This window comes from Pseudophryne corroboree, chromosome 3, assembly GCF_028390025.1.
Source record: "Pseudophryne corroboree isolate aPseCor3 chromosome 3, aPseCor3.hap2, whole genome shotgun sequence".
Classification (NCBI taxonomy): domain Eukaryota; kingdom Metazoa; phylum Chordata; class Amphibia; order Anura; family Myobatrachidae; genus Pseudophryne; species Pseudophryne corroboree.
Window position 1 is genome coordinate 14,685,916 of NC_086446.1, and position 23,596 is coordinate 14,709,511.

General features: G+C 48.4%; 1 protein-coding gene across 1 annotated transcript in view; it reads right to left on the minus strand.

Annotated features, from left to right (window-relative positions):
* Positions 1-16,302: 16,302 nt before the first annotated feature.
* Positions 16,303-23,596, minus strand: part of LOC135057021 (zinc finger protein 585A-like) — a 180,088-nt gene continuing 172,794 nt past the window's right edge. Inside the window, exon 5 of the mRNA XM_063962884.1 lies at positions 16,303-18,179. Coding sequence (XP_063818954.1) covers positions 17,140-18,179 — 1,040 coding nt within the window. The 3' untranslated portion in view covers positions 16,303-17,139. The remainder of the gene's footprint in view (positions 18,180-23,596) is intronic.

Consider the following 23,596-nt stretch of genomic DNA (forward strand, 5'->3'; position numbering starts at 1 on the left):
TCGAATCAGATAAACGGTGATGCATAGTGTGGACAACTTATAGAGGTGGAAAAGTTTGGCTGTACTTTGCATTATCATAGTAGACACAGGAGTCAGACTCCGTGTCGATATCAGTGTCTATGATTTTGGATAGTGAGTGTTGTGGGGGACATTTCGAGTTGTTAGCTCGTTGCCGATTTTCGCTATATTGCGATTAGTCGCTTACTGCGCATGCGCAAGGTTCGCAGAGCGCATGTGCTTAGTTATTTTACACAAAAGTTAGGTATTTTACTCACGGCATAACGAGGATTTTTCCTCGTTCTCGTGATCGTACTGTGATTGACAGGAAGTGGGTGTTTCTGGGCGGAAACTTGCCGTTTTCTGGGCGTGTGCGAAAAAACGCTGGCGTTTCTGGGAAAAACGCGGGAGTGACTGAAGAAACGGGGGGTGTCTGGGTGAACGCTGGGTGTGTTTGTGACGTCAAACCAGGAACTAAACTGACTGAACTGATCGCAGTGTAGGAGTAAGTCTGGAGCTACTCAGAAACTGCTAAGAAATTTCTATTCGCGATTCTGCTAATCTTTCGTTCGCAATTCTGCTAAGCTAAGATACACTCCCAGAGGGCGGCGGCTTAGCGTGTGCAATGCTGCTAAAAGCAGCTAGTGAGCGAAAAACTCGGAATGAGGGCCCATGTGCACTGCAAGGGAAGCAGATTTAACGGCCCTCATTCCGAGTTGTTCGCTCACTAGCTGTTTTTAGCAGCATTGCACACGCTAAGCCACGCCCGTTTCTTCAGACACTCCCCCGTTTTTCCCAGAAACTACAGCATTTTTTCGCACACACCCATAAAATGGCCAGTTTCCGCCCAGAAACACCCACTTCCTGTCAATCACACTCCGATCACCAGAACTATGAAAAATCCTTGTTATGCCGTGAGTAAAATACCTAACTTTTGTGTAAAATAACTAAGCACATGCGCTCTGCAAACCTTGCGCATGCGCAGTAAGCGACTAATCGCAATATAGCAAAAATCGTCAACGAGTGAACAACTCGGAATGACCCCCAACATGTGCAGAGAGAGTTAGATTTGGGTGTGGTGTGTTCAATCTGCAATCTAAATTGCAGTGTAAAAATAAAGCAGCCAGTACTTACCCTGCACAGAAACAAAATAACCCACCCAAATCTAACTCTCTCTGCACATGTTATATCTGCCCCCCCCCCCCCCCCCCCCCCTGCAGTGCACATGGTTTTGCCCATCTGCTAACAGAATTCCTGTTGCGATCAACTTGGAATTACCCCCACTGTTCAGAAATAAGAATTCGATGGCCAAATAGGCCTGAGAATAAATAAGCGTCCTGGTTTTTTAAAAGAAGGAGGCCTAGGGCAGGGAATGGGAGAAGGGGGGGAGGGGAGGGGGAAGGGGAGGATAGAGCAGGGAGATAGCATAGCAGCATCCTGTAGGAAAAAGGGGAGGAGAGTTACCTGGGAGGTACAAAATGCCAGGAATGCCAGGCAGGCTCCCTCTTTCATGCTGAACAAGGATCTAAGAAGGCACCACCCTCACAGCTCCTGGAATCAAGGAAAGAATAAGTACATTTTCAATTATTAATCCTGCCCGCACTTCCCCTCTCCTACGCTGCAGGTATAACCACACTGCAGCCGTTTATCACAAGTCATATTCAAACACTTCCAAAAACGCGGCGCTATCAGCCAGCGCCCACCCCGCAGCATGCCCAGGCCTAGGAGGGCACCCCACCCGGCGACTCATTCAGGCAGACGCGATCATGTCCATGCCAGCGCGTGGCGCAGCACCCCCCGAGGGCCGGGGACGGCGGGACCACCGCCCGCTTCACCCCTCCATACGTGGCTATCACGCGGCGGGCCCGAAGCAGGCTCCGGCGCGGCAGCTCACAGCCCGTCGCAGGGCACGCCCCCGCCCTTCCGGCGCCGAGCGAACGCATCACGCTCGGCGCCGCCCAGCAGCAGCAGCAGCCGCATACCCTGGCTCCGGCGGGACAGGCCCCACCGCCGGAGCCCGTGCATACACCACACGCGACGCTGCAGATGAGCCAAGAGTACCCACCCATGCTGGTACGTGGCAGCCTCGCACCGCACACACAGGCAGCGCAGGCTGCATGCAGCCAGCCGCAATACACAGCGGCACAGCAACTGGGGTGGGGGCAGCAGCGCTCCCCCCCCTGGTGGCAGGCAGGGCTGCACATTCCCCCGGCCCATTACTCGCAATGGGCAAGCTACTGGCCCACCACTGCCCAACCCCCATGGTACCTACCCCTGTCACACCCCGCAGGCGCGAGCCAATACACACACCCGTTTGGAGCCCACCTCAGCCCAACCCCCCACCAGCCATGCGGGCTGCTCCCCCCTTAGAGATCGGCCCGCAGCAGCAGGGTCAGACAGTGGGTACAGGGGTCAGCGGAAGTTTGGGATCAGGAGACTGCGAGCAGAACCACGGGGCACAGGCCCTCCAGCCGCTGGAGGGGCAACAGCAGCAGCACCCGACGGAGCAGCCTCAGGCACAACCAGCGGATACGTTACATATTTCCTCTGTGAGATTACAGGTTCCAGCCACCATAGATTGTAGCCAACCGGCGGCCGGGTCATCGTCGGATCAAGTCGCGGCGGGCGCGCTGCGCGACGAGGGACAGAAGGGATCGGCAGAGAAGGTCAGCCTTACACCCTCGTAATCAGGAACAGGTGAACAAAAATCTTCAAGCAGTAGCGACTCATATACTGACTCTAGCGACTCATCTAGTTCCGCCGAAAGGCGGCGACAGTTCAGAAAATATTTTAAGCGCAAAAGGAGTAGCAAAAAGCGTAGCAAGGAAGCGGGGAAGAAGGGGGACGCGGGGCCAGATTCGCAAGAGAGCATGGTGCACTGCGTCAATACAGCGATATTGAGGGGGATTAGGCCAAAGATAAAGGGTGGTATACGTAAGGGGAAGTTCGTGGATGTCTTTGCAATGACTGAGGAAGTGAAGCGCAGTCTAGAGGCAGCTAAGGCAGCGGGCACAGGGGCGGAGGAGGCGCGGAGAGATTACGCTCATTGGACGGAGGGTATGTATGTTTTCGCGGCATGCTACATTGAATCGAGGCCGGCCGAAGCCTTGAACATCCTCCGTTACATGCACATGATACATAGCATGTACATGACGGCCAGAGCATGGGTTTGGAGGCAATATGACAAAAATTTAGAAAAAAGCAGGAAGGGTTGAAGGTTATTAGCTTTGGGGTGAAAGACATAGAAGTTTGTCTGGAAGTCACAAACCAGGTGGCGCAAGCGGCAGAGCGCAAGCAGCCCTTTCTGCCAAAATCAAGCGGAAGCCCCGCAGCAAAAGGAAAATGCTATGCTTTTAATTTCGCACTGTGCAGCAGGGGAACGGGTTGCCGCTACAAACACTCATGCATGCGCTGCAACGCAAATCACCCAGCCAAAGACTGCAGTCACGCCCAAGGCAAAGGGGGGGATAGCAAGGGCACCCTCCCCAATAAATACTGAAGCCCTGCAGCGATGGCTAGGCCGCTACCCGCTAAGAGGGGAGGCAGCCTTTTTGGGAAAGGGGTTCATGGAGGGTTTCAAGTTGCCGCTGGAGAGGCCAGTGTCAGCAGTAGCTAAGAAGAATTTAAAGTCAGCAAGAGATTTCCCAGAGGTGGTCAGGGCCAAAATAGATGGGGAAATTCAGTTGGGGCGCATGGCCGGCACATTCCCCTTGCCGCCCCTCGAAGGCCTGTGCATCTCACCGTTAGGGGTCGTCCCTAAGAAGGAGGCGGGGAAGTTTCGGTTGATTCAGCACCTATCTTTTCCAGAAGGCGAATCAATAAACGATGCCCTAGACTCCCAGGCTTGTAGCGTCTTATACCAATCGTTCGAGCAGGCTCTAGCAATGGTGCAGGGATGCAGTGAAGGGGCGTTACTAGCGAAAGTGGATATCGAGTCCGCATTTTGCCTGCTACCACTCCACCCAAATTCCTTCAAGTACATGGGATTTAAACTAGGGGAGCAATACTACAAAAACAAATGCTTGCCAATGGGTTGCTCTATTTCCTGCGCTTTCTTCGAGCGATTCAGCTCATTCCTAGAATGGTGCGTGAGGGCAGGGACAGGCGCGAAGGGGGTAACACATTACCTAGACGACTTCCTGCTAATGGGCCCTAAGGGCAGCCAGGAGTGCAAGGAGTTCTTATTCTCGACACAGGCTCTTTTCCGGCAGCTAGGGGTCCCGATAGCGGCAGAGAAGACCGAGGGGCCCACACCAAGGCTAACGTTTCTGGGCATAGAAATCGACATGGAGCTTGGCCTTTGCCGGCTACCGGTGGAGAAGATAGAAAAGCTGAGGGGCAGGCTGCAGGAATGCGCAGGGGCGAGAAAAGTCACTCTTAAACAGATGCAGTCCCTGTTAGGGTTGTTGAATTTTGCATGCAGGGTCATTCCCACGGGCAAAGTGTTTTGTCGCAGGTTAAAGAAAGCGACCTGCGGGGTCAAAAAGGCGCGATATAGGATACGCATATCAAGCGAGCTGAGGCAGGACATGCAGGTATGGTTGGAATTCCTAAAGGGCTTCAATGGGGTCCGGATATGGCTGCGCGAGCCGGTACACAGCACAGGGCTACAATTGTACACCGACGCCTCCGGGGCAGTCGGCTCTGGGGCATACTTGGGAGGGGAATGGTGTGCACAACCCTGGCTGGAAGCATGGCGAGCGGCCGGGTGGACCAAAAATATGCTGCTGCTAGAGCTCTTCCCGATAATAGTGGCGGTGGAGTTATGGGCAGACAGGTTGGCAAACAAAAGCATAGTATTCTGGTGCGATAACTTAGGGGTGGTACAAGCGATAAGCAATCAGAAAGCGGAATCACCACAAGCGCTTAGGCTACTGAGGCACCTGGTGCTTGCAAAAGAACAGACTTCATTGCGCGCCGCCTCCCGGGGGTGGAGAATGAGAATAAGGATGTGCTTTCTAGGTTCCAGTGGGATAGATTCAGGGCGCTCGCGCCACAAGCCAGGTCGGAGGGTTTACAGTGTCCTGATTATATCTGGCAGATTATCAAGCCGGGCTAGCAAGGCTAGCGCGAAAGGCCGTGGCACAGCGGACGCTGAAGACGTACGAGGCGGCTTTCAGCGAATGGCAGGCATTCAGGGTAGAAAAAGGAGTGGCGGGTAAGAACGCTCGCTAAGAACTGTTGGAGTACGTGTGGCAGGGGTATAGCGAGGGGAGATCTAAGGCGACCATGTCCACAGCATTGGCAGGGATTACATACTTCTCAAGGCTTAGAGGGGGGGAGGACCCTACAAAGTCATTCTTGTTGGCGAAAGCCCTAAAAGGGTGGGCAAGAGAGCAAGCAAAGACAGGCGACGTGCGCAGGCCCATAGGCCGCCCCACGCTTAAGAACTTAATAGACATAGTCAGCCACATTGCAGCGGACGAGTACGAGACAGGGCTATTCCGCCTGGCTTTTTCCCTCGCCTTATTCGGAGCCTTCAGGGTAGGGGAGCTGGTAGCGAGCTCCAAGAATTCAAAGGATTCTGGCCTATTGTCAGGCAACGTAGCGGTGGAAAAGGATAGGGTGCTCTGCAAAATACACAAATCAAAAACGGATCAGTTAGGCCGGGGGCGCTGGGTAGCGATAAGCAGACAGGAAGAAGAAAGCACATGCGCAGTGGCGCTAGCAAGTGATTACGAGCGGAAACGCCTGCAAGGGCTCTGGCCGCAGTGGCTCGTGCATGGTAGCGGATCCCCTCTGACTAAATTTCAGTTCCAAAGCGTATTCAAGAAAGGCCTGCGGGCTTTGCAGCTTCCCGTCGGGCAGTACGGGACCCATTCCTTTAGGATAGGGGCAGCAACTTGTGCGGAGGCTGAGGGGTTGTCAGCAGACGAGATTAAAAAGTTGGACAGGTGGAAATCAGGAGCGAACAAGGTTTACTTGCGCGTGGAAAAGCAAGACTAGGAGGCAGGCGCGCGGCGGCTTTCGCGAAACCCAAGGCCTTAAGCTGCCCGCCATAACTGGGGGAATGAAGGACTTTCCAATTTTGCCCTCAAACAAAAAGAGGTTTTGTGGTTTTCACCTTCATATGGGTCGTGCGAAAGTTCGCACCATAGGTCTGTATAGAACAGGGGGTAACGACTATGTGTAATTCTGCTTTTCAGGAGGGCAAAAGAAGGACTGGAGAGTCTGGATGGTCGGCCACTCGTATATTTACTGGGCCAGCAGACACAAATCGGCAGGGAGCTTAGCACAAAAGTGGGGGGCGAAGGTAGAATGGATAGGCATCAGGGGTTTGAGGTGGATGGGGCTACGGGAGCTGTTGCTGAGGAACGAGCAGGCACAGGGGATACCAGATAGGGTTGTCATACACCTAGGGGGCAACGATCTAGGAAAATGCAAGGGGAGCGAGCTGATTATGGCAATCCAAGCCGACATACAATGGCTGAAGGGCCGGTGACCTAGTACAGGGATCACATGGTCAGATATAGTCCCAAGGGCACAAGGGGGCCTGGGTTTAGAAAGGGTCAGAAGAAAGGTGAACAAGGCCGTAGCCCGTCTCTTGACGGGAGAAGGCGATACAATCGCCAGGCTCCCGTTGTTGAGGTTCAGAGAAGAAGGGCTGTTTAGGCAAGATGGAGTACACCTGACAGAGAGGGGCTTAGCTTTATTCTTGGACGACATCACAGAAAGCATCAGTAGGAGGCCGGTGGTAGCAGCGGGTGGCGGGCCTGGGTTCTAGGAACCAGGCTATGGCGGCAAGCAGTGCTCCTCGGCAGTCTGTAGTAGCGCAACGTCGGTTGGCCGGCACTTCCCCCAGATACTCGGCGAGTTTGTCGTGGCCTCAAGGGCCGACACGGTCGTCATCTTAAGGGTGGACCGGTGCTATGCCAATGGTGGGAAGTGGTACCGCTCAGCTAACTTGCGCAAGGGCGGGACTTAGGTTCCGCCGCGTTTAATTTAGGAGAAATTTAATATGCAGGCTGCAGCCGGGGGCACGCACTGCTTTCTCGCCACCCACTTATAGAGTACCAATTCTAATTTGATCAATAAATTTGTCTGTGACCTTTTAAATCGCAATTCAGTTGTCCGAGTGATTATTGGGGTAAAAAGGTGGTAGGGGGTGAGGGGCGAGAGTATTAATAAAATCAACGGACGGCTTAAAGAATTCGATGGCCAAATAGGCCTGAGAATAAATAAGCGTCCTGGTTTTTTTAAAAGAAGGAGGCCTAGGGCAGGGAATGGGAGAAGTGGGGAGGGGAGGGGAAAGGGGAGGATAGAGCAGGGAGATAGCATAGCAGCATCCTGTAGGAAAAAGGGGAGGAGAGTTACCTGGGAGGTACAAAAGGCCAGGAATGCCAGGCAGGCTCCCTCTTTCATGCTGAACAAGGATCTAAGAAGGCACCCACCCTCCCGCCCATGTGGAACGGCAGTTGGCACTGGTATTTAGGAATTAATGTTTTTATTTTCGGTGGTGGCACCGTCAGGCCAGTCCAGAGTTTTTTAATTATCACCAGGGCAAAGGTTGGGTAACTGGAATTTTGAAATGAAGTTTTACGTCCGGTGGAGGCAATGTCAGGCCATTTCGGGCTTTAATTATGGCCTGGCAAAAGAGGTCCAGCAGGCGGGGCAAGCAGTGCTCCTCGGCAGTCTGTAGAAGCGCAACGTCGGTTGGCCGGCACTTCCCCCAGATACTCGGCGAGTTTGTCGTGGCCTCAAGGGCCGACACGGTCGTCATCTTAAGGCTGGACCGGTGCTATGCCAATGGTGGGAAGTGGTACCGCTCAGCTAACTTGCGCAAGGGCGGGACTTAGGTTCCGCCCCGTTGTTTAATTTAGGAGAAATGTAATATGTAGGCTGTAGCCGGGGGCACGCACTGCTTTCTCGCCACCCACTTATAGAGTACCAATTCTAATTCGATCAATAAATTTGTCTGTGACCTTTTAAATTACAATTCAGTTGTCCGAGAGATTATTGGGGTAAAAAGGTGGTAGGGGCGAGAGTATTAATAAAATCAATGGACGGCTTACTGCACTTTATCTTCTCTCCCCAATGTATGGTGGCAGCACTGATATTGTGTGAGATACGCCTGATTCCTCTACTGCTTACTATTGGCATAGTCCTTGCTAAAAAGGCTCTTGTTCTCCTGATAGAGTCAATGAGTCCAGACCAGAAATGGCGATTTTATTTAATTTTTTTTATATGTAAAGTTTTTTTTTTTGTTGTTGTTTGTCTTGTTTAATTAATGGTTGTTAATGCAAATGTCATTTTGTGTAACATATTTTTGTAAAAATCAGAGGGTCAGCGAGACGTTATGGGGCCAATGTATCATTTAATATTTGCTGCTAATTTCCCCAAAACAGCCGTACCTCCCAAATGTAAGTAGAAGGGACTGCAGCAGGTATCTCCCATAGCTTCATACATGGACATCTCCAGGAAAGGGTCAGGTACGTTGTTTTTGTTTTGTTTTTTTAAATACAACAACCCTAATTCTCCTACAAGTAAAAAAACAAACTGAACCTTTGAACACATTACTTATTTAAAACAAAAAGAAGCAAATTAAATAAATATATATATATATATATATATATATACACACACACACACACACACACACACACACACACACACACACACACACACAAAGGGAATATGGAAATCAGAGGAAATCACATGATGTAATTGCAGCTTCCTGACAGGCCACCGCCCTCACTCCACATAAACGCACTGATATAAAATTCCTGCCACTATTTATTTACACACATAAAAAAATCACAAGTACATACAGTCATTATTGGTGGTTCTGGGCTCCGGCCAGTTCAAGGGAAATGGCACAGTCACAATGGCAGCGTGTGTACCCACCTTTACACACCAGAGATATTTATACACAGCAACACTGATATTATGTGGACACAAAAGTAACAATACAATGACACATTAACAGGAAATTGTTTCTGTCACCATAGCGACAATTATCTGATAATAAGATAATACACAGACAAATAAAAAGACTCAACGGAAATCTTTTGTTTTTAAATGACTTTATTTCATATCTTTAATACACATATTTTTGTCCATCTATATTTTAAACTTAAAAAAATACTTTACTCTGCACAACATGGATAAAAACAGGATTTTAATACCTACCGGTAAATCCTTATCTCCTAGTCCGTAGAGGATGCTGGGCTCCACTTTAGTACCATGAGGTATAGACAGTTCCGCAGGAGCCATGGGCACTTTAAGACTTTTTCAGTGTGTGAATTGGCTCCTCCCTCTATGCCCCTCCTCCAGACCTCAGTATAGGAACTGTGCCCAGGGAGATGGACATTTTGAGGAAAGGTTTTATTTTAAAGTGAACGGTGAGATTCATACCAGCTCACACTTCAGCCATGCCGTACAACAGGGCATTCAACATAAAACATGTCAACGGCATGAACAGATTTACAGCAACATGCTGAAAAGAAGCGTAACACAACTCTTGTGTAATTACAGCTAACAACTGCAGGTAAAGTACGCACTGGGTCGGGTGCCCAGCATCCTCTATGGACAAGGAGAAAAGGATTTACCGGTAGGTATTAAAATCCTGTTTTCTCATACGTCGTAGAGGATGCTGGGTTCCACTTTAGTACAATGGGGTTATACCAAAGCTCCGGAACGGGCGGGAGAGTGCGAATGACCCTGCAGCACCGATTGAACAAACTTGAGGTCCTCATCGGCCAAGGTATCAAACCTGTAAAACTTGGCAAACGTGTTTGCCCCTGACCAAGTAGCTGCTCTGCAAAGTTGCAACGCCAAGACACCCTGGGCAGCCGCCAAGGAAAAGCCCACCTTTCTAGTAGAATGTGCATTCACCGAATTCGGTAATGGCAATCCTGCCTTGGAATGAGCGTGCTGAATCGTACCTCTGATCCAGCGCGCAATGGTCTGCTTAGAAGCAGGACACCCAATCTTGTTCGGAGCATACAGGACAAACAGAGCCTCTGTTTTCCGTATTCGAGCTGTTCTTGCGACATACATTTTCAAAGCCCTGACCACATCCAGTGACTTTGATGTAGAAAAGGGGTCAGTGGCCACTGGCACCAGAATAGGTTGGTTTATATGGAAAGAGGAAACCACTTTTGGAAGAAATTGCTGACGAGTTCTTAACTCCGCCCTATCTTCATGGAAAATCAAGTAAGGGCTCTTGTGAGACAAGGCCCCTAGCTCAGACCCCCTCCTTGCAGATGCCAAGGCAAACAGTATGACCACTTTCCAAGTGAGAAACTTCAACTCTATCTCCTATAGAGGTTCAAACCAATGTGATTGAAGGAACTGCAACACCACGTTAAGATCCCATGGTGCCACCAGAGGCACAAATGGAGGTTGGATGTGCAAAACCCCTTTCACGAACGTCTGAACTTCTGGAAGGGAGGCCAATTGTTTCTGAAAGAAAACCGATAAGACCGAAATCTGGACCTTAACTGAGCCCAATTTTAGGCCCGCATCCACACCCGCCTGTAGAAAATGGAGAAAACATCCCAACTGAAACTCTTCCGTTGGAGCCTTCTTGGATTCGCATCAAGATACATATTTTCTCCAAATACGGTGGTAATGTTTAGACGTTACTCCTTTCCTGGCCTGAATGAGAGTGGGAATGACTTCTTCGGGAATACCCTTTCGGGCTAGGATCTGGCATTCAACAGCCATGCCGTCAAACGTAGCCGCGGTAAGTCTTGATACACGCACGGCCCCTGCTGCAGCAGGTCCTCGCAAAGAGGAAGAGGCTGAGGATCTTCTATGAGTAATTCCTAAAGATCTGGATACCAAGCCCTCCTTGGCCAGTCTGGGACAATGAGGATCGCTCAAACCCTTGTTCTTCTTACGATCTTGAGAACTTTTGGAATTAGTGGAAGTGGAGGGAAGACATACACCGACCGAAACACCCACTGTGTCACCAGTGCATCCAATGCTATTGCTTGAGGGTCTCTCGACCTGGAACAATATCTCTGAAGCTTCTTGTTGAGCCGAGATGCCATCATGTCTACTTGAGGAACTCCCCAAAGACCTGCCACCTCTGCGAAGACTTGTGGGTGGAGGCCCCATTCTCCTGGATGGAGATCGTGTCTGTTGAGGAAGTCTGCTTCCCAGTTGTCCACTCCCGGAATGAAAAATCGCAGGCAGAGCGCTTGCATGTCTTTCTGCCCAGAGGAGGATTCTTGTCGCCTCTGCCATCACCGCCCTGATGGTTTATGTACGCCACTGCTATTACATTGTCGGACTGGATCTGTACAGGTAGATCTTGAAGAAGATGCTCCACTTTCAGAAGGACATTGTAAATGGTTCTCAACTCCAGAATGTTTATGTGAAGACAAGTTTCCTGACTTGACCATCTTCCTTGGAAGCTTACTCCCTGTGTGACTGCCTCCCAGCCTCGGAGACTTGCATCCGTGGTCACCAGGACCCAGTCCTGAATACCGAACTTGCGACTCTGCAGTAGGTGAGAACTGTGTAGCCACCACAGGAGCGAAACTCTGGCTTTGGATGACAGGATTATCCTCTGGTGCATGTGTAGATGGGATCCGGACCACTTGTCCAACAGGTCCCACTGGAATACTCTGGCATGGAATCGGCCAAACTGTAAGGCCTCGTAGGCTGCTACCATCTTTCCCAACAACCGAATGCATTGATGAATTGACACTCTTGTCGGTTTCAGAATTTGTTTGACCATTCTCTGGATTTCCAGAGCATTTTCCACTGGAAGAAATACCCTAAGGGGTGGTCTTCTGTTTGCCGGCGGTCGGGCTCCCGGCGCTCAGTATACCGGCGCCGGGAGCCCGACAGCCGGAATACCGACAATTATTTTCCCTCGTGGGGGTCCACGACCCCCATAGAGGGAGAATAAAATAGTGTGGCGCGCGTAGCGCGCCACCGTGCCCGTAGCGTGGCGAGCGCAGCGAGCCCGCAAGGGGCTCATTTGCGCTCGCCAAGCTGTCGGTAAGCCGGCGGTCGGGCTCCCGGCGCCGGGATGCTGGTCGCCGGGAGCCCGACCGCCGGCCAGCCGTAGTGAACCCACCCTAAGTACTTCTGTGTCCAGTATCATTCCCAGAAAGGATAACCTTGTCATCTGTTCCAACTGCGACTTTGGAAGGTTTATGATCTAACCGTGTTGTTGAAGCACTGTCAGGGAGAGTGCAATGTTCTGCACCAACCTTTCCCTGGATCCCACTTTTATTAGGAGGTAAGGTATTATATTGACTCCCTTCTAACGAAGGAGGACCATCATCTCCGCCATAACCCTGGTGAAGACCCTCGGTGCCGTGGAGAGTCCAAACGGCAATGTCTGAAATTGGTAATGACAATCCTGTATCGCGAATCTCAGATAAGCTTGATGCGGAGGATAAATGGGAACATGTAAATAGGCATCCTTTATGTCCACTGACACCATGAAATCTCCTTCCTCCAGAATGGAGATCACTGCCCTGAGAGATTCCATCTTGAATTTGAACCTTTTCAGGTAGAGATTCAGAGATTTCAGGTTCAGGATCGGTCTGACCGAGCCGTCCGGCTTCGGAACTACGAAGAGGCTTGAATAAAATCCTTCTCCCTGTTGTGACACGGGAACCAGGACAATGACTTGATCCTGACACAATTTTTGTATTGCTGCCATTACCACTTTCCTGTCTGGGAGAGAAACTGGTAAGGCCGATTTGAAAAATCGGTGCGGGGGAACGTCTTGAAACTCCAGTTTGTACCCGTGGGACACTATTTGTAAGACCCACGGGTCCAGGCCAGAATGAACCCAGAACAGACTGAAAAGTTTCACACGTGCCCCCACCTGAGTGGACTACCGCAAGGGAGCCCCAGCGTCATGCTGTAGATTTGGCAGAAGCAGGGGATGATTGATCCTGGAGACGCTGTGGACTTTTTTCCTCTTCCCCTTCCTCTACCCGCAAAGAAAGGGGAACCTTTTCCCTTTTTGTATCTATTGGGCCGAAAGGACTGCATCTGAAAGTGATGTGGCTTTTTCGCCGGCGTAGGAGCATAAGGCAAGAAAGACGATTTACCTGCGGTAGCCACAAAAACGATATCATCCAGCCCGTCTCCAAACAAGGCTTCCCCTTTATACGGGAGAGACTCCATATTCCTTTTGGAATCTGTGTCAGCATTCCATTGACGAATCCACAACGCTCTCCGTGCCGAGACTGCCATGGTAGTTGCTCTTGATCCCAAGAGCCCAATATCTCTCATGGCTTCACGCATGTACCCTGCAGCGTCTTTAATATGACCCAACGGCAGGAGAACCTTGTCTCTATCTATTGTGTCAATTTCAGATGATAAGTTATCTGACCACTTTTCAATAGCACTACTACCCATGCACAGGCAATGGTAGGCCTGAGTAGCGTCCCATTGGCCACATAAATAGATTTTAACGTAGTCTCCAACTTGCGGTCTGCCGGCTCCTTGAGTGAAGCCGTCCCAGGAGCAGGGAGAATTACCTTTTTTGTTAATCGTGGCAGGTCACTGTCTAAAATGGGGGGTGACACCCACCTTTTCCTGTCCTCTGCCGGGAAAGCATATGCAGCCTGAATCCTTTTGGGGATCTGAAATTTCTTTTCAGGGTTTGCCCAGACACCCTCAAAGAGAGTGTTCAGTTCATGAGGCGGAAAAGTTACATTAATTTTCTTTTCTTTATAAAGGTAAACCTTCTGCCAAGGTAAAGCAGGGGTCTCTGTAACGTCTAACACCTCCTTTATAGCCACAATTATGTACTGAATGTTTTTTGCTAATTTTGGATCTATTCCCCTGGAATCACTAGTGTCGACACAGGAATCAGAGTCCGTGTCGGTGTCAGTCTGTATTACCTGAGTAAATGACCTCTCATGGGACCCAGAGGGGTCCCCTGTGGATGAAAAAGCAGAGTTTTGACAAATCACATCTTCCACAGACTTTCTCCAGTTTTCTGCATGAGACTCAGACTTAACCAATCTCTTACTGATATGATTCACACTATCACGTAATTCTTTCACCCATTCAGGCTCATGGTGAGCCGGCAGTGTCACCACATTCCAACTCTGTCCCTAAAATTGCTTCCTCAGGGGAAGAGCACCCTGCCTCAGACATGTCACACACGTGCACAACCACACCACAGACACTCTGGGGATTATAGGGGACAGACCCACAGTAAAATCTGTCAGAGGGACACAAAAAGGAATTGCCAGTCCACAACTCAGCGCCTAAAGAAAAAATCCCTGTCGCGTACTTTGTACACAGAGACTTTCCAGTGCTTATATATTGCCAATAATAGTTTGAGTACCTCAATATTACACTTTCCCCCCTTTTTGCACCCTGATACTTGATTCAGAAGTGGAGAAGGACCAACGTTTCTTCCCCTGCAACCTTGCTTGGAGAAAATGGCGCTGAGCGGTGTTCTGGCTGAGGAGGAAGCCCCGCCCCTGTAATGGCGCGTTTACCCTCAGCTTATCTGACTAAAATTTATACTGGCAGGTGTGTAGGATTGAGCCACGGTCCAATATGCCCCTTTTTGCCAGAGTAGGATTTTATGCTGCCCATGGCGCACCCCCGTGCCCTGCACCCGCTGTGTGCCTGAGTTTTGATAGCATGTTCGCGCAGCATTCCCGCTCGCTGCGCGGTACCTTTAGCCGTCACGATGACCGGAGGTCCCTCTGGCAGATCTCCAGTAATAATACTCACGCATCTTCTGACTTCTGGCTCTGTTAGGGAGGTGACGGCGTACTGTGGGAGTGAGCGCATAGCCGCAGCTAGTGTTCAGTACCCTTCAGGAGCTACTGGTGTCCTGTCAGCAAGAAGCAGAGCCATGAAACTATGCAGGAAGTTGTTTCCTACTTCTTCTCCCTAAGTCACACGAGGCAGGGAGACTGTTGCCAGCAGTCTGCCTGAAAATAAAAAACCTAACAAAGTATTTCAGTGAAACTCAGTAGAGTTCCACTAGAGTGCGGCCAGTCTGCCTGGGCACATTTTCTAAACTGAGGTCTGGAGGAGGGGCACAGAGGGAGGAGCCAGTTCACACTCTGAAAAAGTCTTAAAGTGCCCATGGCTCCTGCAGAACAGTCTATACCCCATGGTACTAAAGTGGACCCCAGCATCCTCTAGGACGTATGAGAAATATCCTTTAAAGCACAGAAACAATTCAATTTATGTTTTAGTATTGCAGGTAAGTAAAACAGATACATATCAAGAGAGCCAAAAGCCTTAGGGGGGGACATTCAGACCCAGCCACAATAGCTGCCCACAGCAGGTTGCTGGTAGTGGCAAAATTCACATGCGCAGCAGCCACGCGGACACACACATTGCGGTTGCATCCCTGAGGGGTGAACGCGGGCGGGCCGGGACCATTTTCCAGGGGGCTGATGAGGTTAGTAGCAGCACTACTTTCAGGATTATTACACAGAACACACATAAAGGCTCACACAGCAAATAACAATAAATTATTACATATAAGGGATTAATGAGAAAAAAGGAAGCATAATCATCATTAAGTCTAATTATCATTTGGTTCTGTGCAGGACCCATACACCTCTTTACTGCCTCCAGCAACCCCTGGTACTGCACTGCAGCCATCCGCCCTGTCTCCCCCTCTGACACCTCAGCGCTGCTTGGGGACAATATTACCCACTTACACACTGCATCCAGCAGCCCCCACTACTGCCACTCGTCCTGTCTGCCACCTCAGCACTGATTGGGGACAATATTACCCACTTACACACTGCCTCCAGCAGCCCCCTCTACTGCCACTCATCCTGTCTGCCACCTCAGCGCTGATTGGGGACAATATTACCCACTTACACACTGCCTCCAGCAGCACCCACTACTGCCACTCGTCCTGTCTGCCACCCCAGAGCTGATTGGGGACAATATTACCCACTTACACACTGCCTCCAGCAGCCGGCTACTGCACTACTGCCACCCATCCTGTTTCCCCCTGACATCTAAGCATTGCTTGAGCATTTATGGTACTGCTAACAGTCCTTCATCAACAGATGGATGTAACCAGGGCAGTAAGGAGTCAGAAGCTGCTTCTGGTACCATGGACCCTGGTCATGTAGGGCTCGGAGAGTCAGTAAGATTCTGTTAGGATTTTATTTTAGACCGAGCGCTGTCTGTTCTAATGTTCTATGCAATGTGTAGCAACTAAAAACTTGTACAATGTGTAACAACTAAAAATAATAGAAAAATTAAAATCTAATTGAAAAAAATAATAATGAAAAATAAAATAAAAAAGTATAATTAAAATGAGAAAATGAAGAAATAAAAATAAAAATGAAAATAAAAATAAATAAAAAATAAAAAAGAGGGAGGGTTAGGAAGGTGGGGAAGGGAAGGAAGATAGTGCAATGTTTACAGCTCCTTTTTTGGAGCTTTAGTTGGAGCTTTTAGACACTTAGTTCAGGAGAGGAAACAGTCTCTTAATAGAAAAACTTTCCCTATCTTACCCTGTTAGTTTCTTCTTTGCTGAGGCCGTGACCGGGAGTGGCTTCCGATAGTGTTGGTGATGTTTGTTCCTGTCAGCTTGGTAAGTCAGTCCTGCCTTGGTGCTGGGCTTTGGCTGCTTACCACTTGCTGTGCTGTAGCCGCTGTTTAGAGCCGATCTGCCGCGACCGGAAGTTCGGGTCTCCACTTCCGGTAGTTCGAATGCTGGCGGCGGAGGTGGCGATGTGAAATGTCCTCTGTGTCTGCTCCTTCTTGTTCCAACGCGTTTCGAATCCAGAGCTGGATTCTTTCTCAAGGAAGTGATTCCACACATGATCAGCATTTTGTAACTCTGAACCCCCAAGTGTAAGTCTGGTTGGTAAGCAAAGCTGAGCTGTAGCCCTGCCCTTTGTCGTGAGCTTCTATCATATGGAACTGTTTCACTAGGACGGAGTCAAAGCCAACTGGCGTCACCCACACCTGGAGCTCAGCTAGACATTTAGGATTGGTATTGGGTTCTCAGTACCCAGAGCAAAAGACCGGTCACCGGCATAGCAGTGGTAAACGAGGACATGATGTCTGTTTCACCCAGTGGTAGCATGTGTATTGCAAAAAGCTTGGGAGAAAGGATAAGAACCTTGAAGAACGTTACATGGCAATGATAAGTATACTCCAGAAGAAAAGAATGGTTCCTCACCTGAGTGATGTCTATTGTGTGCGACAAGAGCTGATTTATTTCTCAGAACATGGAAATGGCCTCTCACCTGTGTGACTTCTCTGATGTGTAACAAGTTGTGATTTCTGGGTAAAACATTTCCCACACTCAGAGCAAGAAAATGGCTTCTCACCTGTGTGACTTCTCTGATGTGTATTAAGATTTGATTTCAGGGTAAAACATTTTCCACACTCAGAGCAAGAAAATGGCTTCTCACCTATGTGACTTCTCTGATGTATAACAAGATTATGTTTCAGGGTAAACCATTTCCCGCACTCAGAGCAAGAAAATGGATTCTCACCTATGTGAATTATCTGATGTCTAACAAGATATAATTTACTTATAAAACATTTCCCACATTCAGAACAGGAAAATGGCTTCTCACCTGTGTGACTTCGTTGATGTGTAACAAGACCTGATTTCCGTGTAAAACATTTCCCGCACTCAGAGCAAGAAAATGGCTTCTCACCTGTGTGACTTCTCTGATGTTTATCAAGATTTGATTTCAGGGTAAAACATTTCCCACACTCAGAGCAAGAAAATGGCTTCTCACCTGTGTGACTTCTCTGATGTGTATCAAGATTTGATTTCAGGGTAAAACATTTCCCACACTCAGAGCAAGAAAATGGCTTCTCACCTGTGTGACTTCTCTGATGTATAACAAGATTATGTTTCAGGGTAAAACATTTCCCGCACTCAGAGCAAGAAAATGGATTCTCACCTATGTGAATTATCTGATGTCTAACAAGATATAATTTACTTATAAAACATTTCCCACATTCAGAACAGGAAAATGGCTTCTCACCTGTGTGACTTCGTTGATGTGTAACAAGACCTGATTTCCGTGTAAAACATTTCCCGCACTCAGAGCAAGAAAATGGATTCTCACCTGTGTGACATTTCTGATGATTAACAAGATCTGATATGTATGGAAAACTTTTCCCACACTCAGAACATGGAAATGGATTCTCACCTGTGTGACTTCTCTGATGTCTAACAAGAGCTGATTTGAATGCAAAACATTTCCCACACTCAGAACATATCATTGGCTTCTCACCTGTCTAACAAGAGCTGATTTGTATGTAAAACATTTCCCACACTCAGAGCAAGAAAATGGCTTCTCACCTGTGTGACATTTCTGATGATTAACAAGATCTGATATGTATGGAAAACTTTTCCCACACTCAGAACATGGAAATGGATTCTCACCTGTGTGACTTCTCTGATGTCTAACAAGATTTGATTTCAGGGTAAAACATTTCCCGCACTCAGAGCAAGAAAATGGCTTCTCACCTGTGTCACTTCTCTGATGTTTAACAAGATCTGATTTGTATGGAAAACACTTACCACACACAGAACATGGTAATAGTCTCTCACCTGCCTTAGCTGATTTATGGGTAATAAGGTTTGTGTTCTGTGTAAAACATTTGGCATCTATAGAACAGGGAAACACTGTATCTACTGTCAGAGCTGTAACAGATGCACCAATATCAGAGTGATCAAGAGAACATTTCCCAGGATCAGAGGGACCAGATGATAGAGCTGGATGTATAATTGAGGTAATAGGATCATCTCCTGGAGAATCCGGTCTACTGTCATTATCTTCTTTTTCACAATCCGGGGATAACATTAGATGTCCTTCTGAGATGTTCCTGCTTGTGTGTCCATCTGTTGGAAATAAAATACATTATGGAAATGTGACATTTTCTGTAACAATATTAATCTTGTAAACAATAGGAGAAGACGACTTTCTGGGACACTTAATTGTAAATGTGTATGTATAATAAAACATAACTTTTAACGAAGGCTTTATAATATTGTGTCTCAGGCTATCATTGTGTCCACCCTCCTGAGAACACTCACAATAACAAATGTAATATTAGAATAAGACTTAGATACAGCTCTCTTGTACTGGTAACTAACCATGAAGTATAAATGGAGATGTAGTCACTCGCCAAGTCCTATGTCAGCACCAATGTAAAACTATGGATGGGGAATATATCGTATGAATTGGAGATTCTAGATGAACATTAACATCAGTCATATGAGCTGATAGATAAGAGAAATGTCTCCTAACGTTACTCCTGGAAGCATTGGTAAGGTAGCATTCCTTTATGTGTGTGCTCATACGCTGGTAAGCCTGTACATGTGTTACCCTTATTTCTCTCACGTCCGAGAGGATGCTGGGGTTATTTAGTACCTTGGGAGCCATGGGCACTTTAAGAGTTTCACAGTGTGGGCTGGCTCCTCCCTCTATGCCCCTCCTACCAGACTACCTACCGGTCACAGATAGGGGAGCTACTAGGAGTTTTCTAGTTTTATTGTTATTCTAAGAGATTAGGATACAGGATGGCTGCTGGCAACAGCCTTCCTGCGACTTAGGGGGAGGGGGAAGGGGGGAGTAGAAACCAACTCTAGAAGTTAATGGTTCTCTATCTCCGCTGACAGGACACTGAGTGGGAGCGCAGTTCTGACAGGCTGCGCTCCAGAAGGCTCAGTGGCACACTGTGTACGATGCTGTGAGGGGTGTCCTGGGCCAGCACAATCACCCTACACTGGTCAACTATAGCTATCAGGGGCTAATCCTACTGTTAGCTATAAAATACCTCAGGCCAGTATAATCAACTAAGTGCGGGAGAAAGCGCCATTATAGGGGGCGGGACTTCTCCTCAGAGTGGATCCAGCACTCACCAGCTCCATTTTCTCACCGCATACCTCTCTTCATACCGGGAGTGGACAACTGGGAAGCGGATTTCCTCAGCAGACACGATCTCCATCCAGGAGAATGGGGCATCCACCCAGAGGTGTTTGCAGAGGTAACAAGTCGATGAGGTGTACCTCAGATAGACATGATGGCCTCCCGCCTCAACAAGAAGCTTTGGAGGTACTGTTCCTGGTCGAGATACCCACAAGCAGTGGCGGTGGACGCCCTGGTAACTCCGTGGGTGTTCCAATCGGTGTATGTGTTCCCTCCACTTCCACTCATCCCAAGGATTCTCAAACTAATAAATAGAACAAGAGTTCAGGCGATCCTCATTGCTCCGGACTGGCCAAGACGGGGTTGGTATGCGGATCTTCTGGAATTACTGCTAGAGGATCCGAGGCCTCTTCCTCTTTGCGAGGACCTTCTACTATAGGGGTCATTCGCCTATCAAGACTTACCGCAGCTACGCATGGAGGTTGAACGCCAGACCATAGCTCGGAAGGGCATTCCGAAAAAGGTAATTCTTACCCTGATACAGGACAGTAAAGGGAGTAACGTCTAAACATTACCATCGGATTTGGAAAAAGTATGTGTCTTGGTGTGAATCCAAGAAATTTCCTACGGTGGAGTTTCAACTGGGACAGTTTCTCCTCTTTCTACAAGCCGGCGTGAATGTGGACCTACCCTTGGTCTCCATAAAGGTACAGATTTTGGCGTTGTCCATTTTCTTCCAGAAACAATTGGATGCCCTCCGTGAGGTTCAGACTTTCTTAAAAGGGGTTCTGCACATCCAACCACCCTTTGTGCCTCCTACGGCACCTTGTGATCTTAATGTGGTGCTGCAGTTCCTGCAATCGGATTGGTTCGAGCCTTTACAGGAGGTGGACGTCAAGTTTCTTACTTGGAAGGCGGTCACACTGTTGGCATTGGCATCTGCTCAACGTGTGTCAGAATTGGGGGCATTGTCATGCAAGAGCCCCTACTTGATTTTCCATGAGGATAGAGCGGAGCTCAGAACGCGTCAGCAATTTCTCCCTAAGGTTGTGTCAGCTTTTCATATCAACCAACCTATTGTGGTGCCAGTGGCTACTGACTCCTCAATCACCTCAAAGTACTTGGATGTTGTGAGGGGTTTGAAAATTTATGTGAAGAGAACTTCTCGTCACAGGAAATCAGATTCTGTTTTTACTGTATGCTCCCAACAAGATTGGGTGTCCTGCTTCTAAGCAGACGATTTCTCGCTGGATCAGGTTTACTATCCTGCATGTTTATTCTACGGCAGGCCTGTAGTGTCCAAAATCTGTTAAGGTCCACTCTACTCATAAAGTGGGTTCTTCCTGGGCGGCTGCACGGGTCGTCTCGGCTTTACAACTTTTTACCGAGCGGCTACTTGGTCAGGGTCAAACGCGTTTGCTAAGTTCTACAAGTTCGATACTTTGGCCTCTGAGGACCTAAAGTTTGGTCAATCTGTTCTGCAGGAACCTCAGCACTCTCCCTCCCGTACTGGGAGCTTTGGTACATCCCCATGGTACTAAATGGAACCCCAGCATCCTCTAGGACATAAGAGAAAATAGGATTTTAATTACCTACCGGTGAATCCTTTTCTCGTAGTCCGTAGAGGATGCTGGGCTTCATTTTCCTGCATTGTTACTTGGTTAAGTACTGCATTGTTACTTGGTTAGGGTCGAACACGTTTGCTAAGTTCTACAAGTTCGATACTTGGTCAATCTGTTCTGCAGGAACCTCAGCACTCTCCCTCCCGTACTGGGAGCTTTGGTACATCCACATGGTACTAAATGTTAAGGTTAAGTACTGCATTGTTACTTGGTTAAGTATTGTTGTTCAGCCGTTGCTGAATCGTTTCAAGCTAGTTGGCTTGGCTTTTCTCAGCATATGTGTGAGCTGGTGTGAATCTCACCACTATCTGTGTAGGGAGGAGCCAGCCCACACTATTAAACTCTTAAAGTGCCCATGGCTCCCAAGGGACTCGTCTATACCCCATGGTACTAAATGGAACCCCTGCGTCCTCTACGGACTACGAGAAAAGGATTTACTGGTAGGTAATTAAAATCCTATTATAAGGTATATTGCTACAGCAGAGCAGGTGTGGAACAAGGTACTTTACATGCAATACACCATATAATACCCTGCAATCATCATACATCTGCTAGGTTACACTCTTGCACCCCCATCATCAGTGCCTTACCTCTATACTCTCAGTAGTAATAAGGATGATGTGTGTACTGTATGATACAGAGAATTACATATCAGAATCTATACAGCTGCCGCCATACTTCTGCTTCTCATGTGTGTGCTTCTGAAAGCAGTGAACATCTGAGTGAGAGTGCAGGGAACACAGCAGAGTCTGATGAGAAAGAGATTGGATCTGCCTTTGCAGGGATGTACCAAACCCGTCACCCCTGTAAGTATATAAAATAATAAATAAGGAGGGGCGTGGGCGGAGTTCATCCAGACGTGCTTTCTGGAGCTCTCCTCACTAAGTGACTTCTTATCTACCCTACCTGACAGCTCTCAGCCACCGCTGGGACCAAGACCCAATCTATTAAGTCCCCCACTCGTCCTGCCTTAAAGCAGCTCACTCAGCTCACTCCGGGCACCGTTCACTGCCGCAGCCTAGTGACGCCACTGAATCCACGGGCTGTATTCTGTGGCTAAGTGCGCCCAGTCTTTCCTGCACGCTCCGGACACCTGACTTGGAAGCGCTTTTGCTCAGGCAGGAGCACTTGCTCTCCCGCTCACACAGGTGCACAGCTCCCGCTACTGCTGGGGACAGAACGGGCTGCCCACAGTCACCGGAGCCCGGCAGTGATATTGGGAAGTGAGGTGGCTGCCTTTTTGGATCCTGGTGCACGGCCATCACATGCTTTGCCTTCTGCCTTCAATAAAATTGATATAAGCTGCTAAATAAGTGTCCTGACGGCTGGACCGGGGTCACTACACTAAATTGAAGCATTTGCCTGGAGGTGAAACTACCTTCTATGTATATGGTACCACTATAATCTACTTCCTCTCAGTCTACATGCAGAGCCCAGTATCAAGTATCGTCTGAGTACAGCTCATTACACTCTGATTACAACCTCACAGTATATTATTTTGTGGATTTATTCACTGAATATATTTTGCCATTTGTGTCTCTCTGTGCTGAGTACTTCACGTCTGTGATCACGCTGACCTCTAGTGGAATTTCTCGCTCATTACTGTGTTATTTGAGTTGCATTACATCCTGTTTACTTAATATTTTGCCTTGGATACTCCCTTCACCCCGACTAAGAATGTCATTTTGAATGGCGTCATCTTGATGTAACCTCCCGACAGCATACTACAGCTCCTTTTATTTATAGATTGTTTGTATTTTCCCATCTCCGAAAGATCAGTCTCTTTGTAGCCGGCTTACCATGCCTCCCAAAAAGGTTAAAAGGTACCAAATCGGCCCCACCTGTCCATCTCTTTGGTACCTCAAATTCAGGTGGTCCTTCTGAGACCGCTACAACATCATCTGCTTCTTCTTGTCAGTCGCACATCACCAGTTCTAAAAATCTCCCACCTTAGTAAATTTACCCCATGGTCTCCATTCGTGATAAAGTCACTGATTTAGAAGAATGCTCTCAGAGAAATAATGTCAGAATAATGGGCATTCCGGATTCTGTTACAAATGCTGAGCTTTATGACTATGCCACGGACCTCATTCAGAAACTTTCACCGAAGGCTTCTGCTGCGGACCTTCTTATTGATAGGATCCATAGACTCAC